Genomic DNA, 7221 nt, shown 5'->3' with positions numbered 1-7221 from the left:
ACTTTATCGTGTCTTTGCTCGTATTGTGGCCGTTTTTCCTTTAGTGCAAGGCTCAAACTCATAAATTGTCTTCGGTAGAAGTCCCTCGTAATGGTTTCATTCGGTTTTAGCAGCTCATAGTACACCACACCCAGATGGTCCCACCAAATAGACAACATTACTTTCTGGCCGTGAATATTCCGCGCGGCCGTCGATGTTGATGCATGGCCGGGGCGTCCATACGTTGCCCGACGTTTAGGATTATCGTAATGAACCCATTTTTCATGGCCACTAACAATTCGATGCAAACAACCCTTTCTTTTATGCCGTTGGAGCAGTTGTTCGCACGTGAAAAAACGGCGTTCGACGTCTCGTGGCTTCAATTCATATGGCAGCCAATGCCCTATCTTACGGATCATTCCCATTGCCTTTAAACGATCAGATATGGTTTGCTGAGCTACTGCAAGTATATCTGCAAGTTCTTGTTGCGTTTGTGACGGATCTTGATCGAGTAAAGCCTCCAATTCGTCATCTTTAAACTTTTTGGCGGTCCGGAACATTCTTCGTCTTCCAAGTCAAAATTACCACTTTTGAACCGACATACCCGAAGTGGCAAAAACTAGGTTATTTACGCTTTAACTTTTTGACATATACTGAAAAAGACGCGCAATGACAGTAGCTTTCCAACGAATGTCTGGAAATTTGTACACTGGAATAATAATCAAATTACGCCATCTGTTGTAAAACCTAAAAAACTTGACCGGTACACCTAATACAATACATCAACTGACTGCCTGTCTTCCATCCGTTTCAAACAGATTGGTTTCTGGTTCATCCGTATAAAAGATCTTGTTCCAGAACTCCTTGGGTCTGTTCACATTTGCCTTAGAAGCTGCAGTCGTTTTTTGACGTCGTTCATTAAGGGCGCCAAATCAGAAAACAGGTCTCGTTTTTATGAAATAAAGTTAACGTTAATAACTATTTTTGTCGCGAACGGATTTTGGAGATTTACATACCAAACGAATCGAAAATTCCATAAGATTTGTTTGATATGCTATACATTACAATCCCTTGGTGTAAAAATGGTTCAAATTGATGAAAAATATAAACATTTCCATTTTCCCATACATTTGTTCTGCTCATTTGTGAGATTTCCTACCCATGTCGTCAACAACGAGCAACTTATCGACGATCAACAAAGGGGAATATTTTTCAAGATTATAATTGAGGGGCTTAGAATACAAGGGTTGTAAGTGATTTGATCGATTTCATCAACTTTTTCTTCAGTTAATAACTCAATTTCAAAAACGTTCCAATTTAAGTTTGCTATAAAATATGATAGGTGAGGCTCTGACCTATCTTCCACATTGTCAAATACAGCTGGGAATGTATTTGCAGCTAAGCTATGACCAAAAGAGAGAGTCGATGTAGAGAAATCGATCAAATCACTTACACCCCTTTCATTCTAAGCCCCTCAATTATCGGATCTCGCTGAGACTTACTTTCCATTCTTCGTGAGACACTCGACTGGTGAACATCGTTTGCTGGACGGGCCTCGGCGGCGAATCGAATGTGAGTGAGTGAGTGTGAGTGAGGAGGAGTAATTCAACAAGAGTATCTGCCAACGGCCTTTTTGAAGGCTAAAGACGAATAAAGACTCTTTAATTCAACAAGTAAGGAAGCAAGGCTCACTTTCAGTCTCGTTCTGTATTGAAAGAAATGAACATCTCACGTTTTTTTTTGTTTTGTGTCATCACATGTCTTCGTTTCGGATTGAGTTGTGGACGCGAACAAATTAATTACTCGCTGATGTCTCTGACACTGTAACCATTGCATCAAACTGACGACATTGCATCAGGAATGTAAACACAATTGTGTTTTGGGAATTGGAAATAATCAAGCAAGGCTATCATCGGCTCACTATGAATATAATAGTTCTGGATTTTGTGTGTGATTTGGTTCCGTATGACGGTAGCAAAACTCTCTCCATCAAAGATGACAATTAAGCTAATCTAGACCGTCAATATTAACAGTAAGGGCTTCTGTTGAGAAGAGCGCAGAACGGAGATAAATGTGTGTATATTCAGTTGCTTCAAGCCATTGATATATGTATATTTGTGTGCGTACGAGCGTGCTCCATAAAGTGCGATTCACATACAACATCCACGTCACTGTTCACGGTCCGTCCCGTCACGTTGCGTCAATTATTCTTCCAAGGGGCTGTCCACATACCACGTGGACACAAAAAGCACGATTTTAGACTCCCCCCTCCCCAACCGTGGACAAGCATGGACATTGACTATACCCCTCCCCTGTTGTCCACGTGGACATTCTTCCATATATTTTAATTGAAAAAATGGAAATAATTGCATCACGCTCTTCCTACCAATATATCTTAGAGTTTGAAAATATGTGAAATCGTTGGCTGCAGGAAAAGCTCGGTTATGGCAACTGTATGAAATGGTGGGTTGAAGTTACTATAACAAAAATTCATTCTTTTTCATCGCATTTGTTCTAATACGTATGGAAACCTATTTAATCATTTATGTAATTATCCCACTATAATAACTGGTGCTAAGCCTAAAATACTACTCCTTCAAAATCGATTTTCGGGAAAATTTGAGAGAAACAACGACAAATACATATCTGCTTTTCTAAAGATGTTTCCAAAGCAAAAACGAAAACACTATTGATTTAATCCGACATTTGCACCCTAAATAATCCTACTGAAATTAGAAACATTTCTTCGATGACTTCAATGTACTGTAAACACTGCACAATCAAGAAAAAAAAGAATCACAGCGGAATCAATAATCTATAATCAAACGACGCATAAAATAATATCTGAAGAAATGTAATTCGCCTGCAGAAAATCTCCGAAAAACGAGTGTCTATGGAAAAGAATTTTTCTGAAGACTTTTGAAACGATTTAGCACAACTGAAAACTGTTTTGATTGAAGCTAATCGAGGTACTATTCAAAAAAAATGTGTCGAAAGCATTCGAATAAAAAACAACCAATGGGTTTAGGCATACTTCTTTACTGTACTTTGGATGCTAGATGCTAGTTAAGATATTGAAACGATAATTAGAACAAAGAAAACAATATTTTGAATGCCTAAAATGCTCCAATTTGAAGAAAATATTTTCAATGCGGCTAATTCCATGAAACGTAGAAATGTCAAGCTCAATTTCAAATATAGAGCAGGAATACTTATTGCTTGTGATTTCAACCATGCTATTGATCGTTTTGATAAGAGTTTCCTCTTGGTCGAGGTACAGAATATGTAGTCCAACCCCGGATTCAAAACCTCCTTGTAAAAAAAAACAAATGTCGTAAAAACATATGCAGATGAACGGCAATCTCACTTGTAGCACCCCAATCTTTCTTTCGGTAGGACAAAGTGATTCTTAACACATTAAGGACCGCACGTTTTGGGGCAAACTTGAACACTTCATTTGTTCGGATTCTTCGTTTCCTTCGATGTGGATGAGACGAAGGCGAGTCATCGGTAGGCCTCATTAGATTCTTAGCAAACCAAGGATTTAACTTTCAAGTGTAGAAAACGCGGGATATGTCGTGATCCATCCGTAACAGACGGAACACGAAACACTAGAAATCTCGTGAGCGTTCCGCAATGTGTTAAAAAGCTGCTCTCCGGTGATGAGCATACCTAACTCAGCTGTATCAAAGATAATGTCGCCAAATTCGGGAAGTTCGGGAACGAGAGTACTGTCCATCAGAAAAGGTGGACTAAATCTGCTTCTTTCAATACAAAAGTGCAGAACTCTGTTTTGAGCAGGTATTATAGAGATTTGGATAGCACTCGTTTCGCTAAGTCCTTCATTTCATCAAGTTATCAACATGGGATGTTGCGGATAAAAATGTATTAGCAGTTCGCCATGTTAAATTTACTCTCGTGAACACCTGGACCTAGAACACAGAGTTCTGTTTATGCTTAAATATGACGTAGCTTAGAAGTTGAAAACGATGATCCTCCACTACCAATGGAAGCTTGATCGCTAACCGTTTATGTAAGTTTCATTCAGAATACATATTTCAGTGAAGAAGTTCGATGATATGGAAAAATATTCGACATGACCATTCTATGGATAAATATGGAGAACTCAAAATGGGCGGAAAGTTTCAACACTCTTGAAAATGCGGAACAGATTTTATTTATTTTTTAAAACAAATCTGAATGTACTTTTAAAGAATATTTGTTTAACGCGTCCACGTGGACATTATCTGTACCCCACCACCCTCACCGTGGACAAGCGTGGACATTTTCGTATTCCCTACCCCCCCCCCCCCCCCCCCCCCCCCCCCTAAAGTTGTCCACGTGGTATGTGGACAGCCCCTAATATAAAATAAATCCCTATAATCGGTAAATGGAGAATAATTCATTTTACGCATCAACTCACATTATGAGCTAACGCCCAAATTTAGGCAAAAATGTTGCTCGTTGCGTCGGGGAGGAAGCGACTGGATAGTGCAATTGAAAGAAAACATACTCAATTGTTAACTTTTTTTTACTATATTCACTGTTCATGTTTCAAGCAAAAAGAAATTCTGGATAAATTTCCTGTAAAATGATATATAACACAACATATGTCGCAATAACCATTTCGTGTAATATGCGTTTGAAAACTCCTAATGAATCGTTACATTTTGCTTAGAGTGACTCCCTATATAGAAATCAAACACATAGTCCTATGTCAAAATTATTATCATGATTGATTCTTTAGAGTAACCCTTTAGTTATATCATCAAGGAATTAAGCATTTCAAGTAATTTATAAGGAGTGTCCGAAATATGATTCAGAACCGTATCTAAAATACAGAACGTTTGCGGATGACACAGGGTTAACTAATCTATGTACTGATGTAGTTGTAACCTTAATTGTTAAGAGATCGGTCAAGATGAATCCATTCTCGCTTAGGGAGTGCGTATGACGCATTTCTCCTATACAAACTACCTAAAATCACAATTTTCATGATAATATGACCAATTTTAATTATGACTGATTTTTTAAAAGTGCGTATTCCAAATGATTGATTTTTCTTTCTAGGAAACGGAAACGGAAACGGAAACGGAAACGGTCAACGGTCAACGGTCAACGCTCAACGATCAACGATCAAACGACTAAACGCTAACGCTCAACGATCAACGGCCAACACGCAATCAAAAACAAGCATATGTACAAACATAAATATTTCTTCCGAATATACCAAAAAACTCGTATATAAGGCTAAAGGCAGCTAAAAATAGTTGCAATGGACAAAGGATACAATACTAATGATGGAATAAGAAAATTGGCCAACGCCTTCGAAATCGAGTAAAGATTTCAACCAGCGTACGAATATGAGTTTGAGTCAATTTTCATACATTAGTACATACATTCGCCACATTTAGAGAAATAAAAACCATTATTCTGAAAACAGATAGCAAACCTTTTAACTCTCATATAACACTATGATTTTATCTAAATAGAATGTTCCGAAAGCTTGTTTTCGACTTTCAAAAGAAGGGAGAAGAGATCTGCATGGTAGAGTACGATTACGGATTTGATTCACTGTATATTAAATTACACAAAATTTCACAATAATGTTATGCAATAGCTAATATACTTGCGCTCTTCTCGAATACGCTACGAGCGTGCAGTCTAGGTAGATTATTCGTCCAACCCAGCAACGTAAGGAGCAACAAAACAAAACAAAAAAATGTTACCTGATCTAGTGTATCCATTTGAATGAGTACAATATACCGCAAACTCCGAATAATCTACCCGAGCATGGGTAGTAATTTGGGCTATTAATCGATATAAAAGCTTGTACTCTGGCTAGATTCATCAGACAACAGAACGTTGCGAAAGAGAACCAAAAAAAATCAATCGAAAATGGTTGGCTCACGAGTATACGTTGGTGGTTTACCCCGTGATACACGGGAACGTGATTTAGAACGGTTCTTCAAAGGCTACGGAAGGATATGTGACATCATGATTAAAAACGGCTATGCTTTCGTGGAATTCGAGGACCACCAAGATGCGGACGATGCCGTCTATGAATTGGACGGCCAAGATCTATTGGGCGAAAGAGTGTCCGTTGAGCAAGCTAGAGGGAAACCCCGTGGAGGTGATGTACGACGGGGTGGACGCTCTGAAAAGGCCCGGGGTGGATCTCGGTACGGGCCTATGAGAAGGTCCAAGTATCGTGTGATTGTGAAGAATGTCTCATCAAGTGTAAGCTGGCAGGATTTAAAAGACTACCTTCGTCAAGCCGGGGAAGTCATCTATACCGATACCCATCGGCCAAGGAAGAATGAAGGAATAGTCGAGTTTGAAACGAGGAGAGATATGGAGAAGGCGATCGATAAAATGGATGACACCGAATTAAATGGCCGTCGTATTCGATTGATAGAGGACGATGGAGGTCGCAACAAGCGTGGACGATCTCATTCATTGGACAGTCGCTCCCGATCACGATCGCGTTGTCGTTCTCTATCACGATCTGGCAGTTCTTATCGCACTCGCTCAGAATCAAGGAGCAGATCAGTGTCGCCGAAAAAACCACGCTACGAACGACAGAAACGTTATCGTGACGAGTCTCGTTCACGCTCCCGATCGCTCAATGGCGATGCGAAGAAATATTGTTCTCGATCTCGTTCAAAGTCAGAACGTCGGTTTCGCTCGCGATCCAACTCAAAGGATAACAAATCACGCTCTCGTTCGCGCTCGTCTGTGCATCTTAGGGAATCCAAGAATGAAACACTACGCCATCGTTCACGATCACGCTCGAGTAATCCTGATATAAAACGTGATCAAAAACAAAGCATGGATACGGCCCGCTCTCGTTCTCGTTCCAAATCGGAGCGTCGTTCAACCAGTCGATCAAAATCAAAAGACAACAAAGGTCGTTCTCGTTCAAAGTCTAACTCACGCTCCCGCTCGCGATCCTCTTCACGTTCCCACTCTGGCTCTAAAACTCGATGAAGAATCTGTCCCGTTCACTGGGTAAATACAACGTTTAGAGGAGAGGAGATTACATAGCAATAGAACTGCTGATAGAAATGAAGAAAGTTGTATATGTTTTTTTAGTTACTTAATGACTTTAATTATGGCAAATAAAAATTAAACAAAAGAAAAATGAAAAAAACTGCGTTTAGTCATTCCTTCTCACTTTTTTTTCTAGAAATGAAACATTGCTATTTGTTTCAAATCTGATTATATGATGCTTGTGGTTCC

The 7221-nt window shown here is 39.4% G+C and overlaps 1 protein-coding gene across 1 annotated transcript; it reads left to right on the top strand.

Moving 5' to 3' along the window:
* The first annotated feature begins 5877 nt into the window (after nt 1-5877).
* Nucleotides 5878-6969, top strand: LOC129761096 (serine-arginine protein 55-like). Its single transcript, XM_055758800.1, has 2 exons — nt 5878-6713; nt 6810-6969. Exons 1-2 carry the CDS (start codon nt 5878-5880, stop codon nt 6967-6969), a joined length of 996 nt encoding a protein of 331 aa, XP_055614775.1.
* Nucleotides 6970-7221: the final 252 nt, after the last annotated feature.

Source organism: Toxorhynchites rutilus, chromosome 1 (assembly GCF_029784135.1).
Source record: "Toxorhynchites rutilus septentrionalis strain SRP chromosome 1, ASM2978413v1, whole genome shotgun sequence".
NCBI classification, from domain to species: domain Eukaryota; kingdom Metazoa; phylum Arthropoda; class Insecta; order Diptera; family Culicidae; genus Toxorhynchites; species Toxorhynchites rutilus.
This window is presented reverse-complemented; position numbering and strand designations above follow the sequence as displayed.

What these genes read in the sequence shown, in the direction of transcription:
- LOC129761096 (XM_055758800.1), top strand. Translation starts at nt 5,878, where the DNA reads ATGGTTGGCTCACGAGTATACGTTGGTGGTTTACCCCGTGATACACGG. An exon ending in TCACGCTCTCGTTCGCGCTC is followed by an intron (nt 6,714 to 6,809) that starts GTCTGTGCATCT and finishes TCAAAAACAAAG; the next exon opens with CATGGATACGGCCCGCTCTC.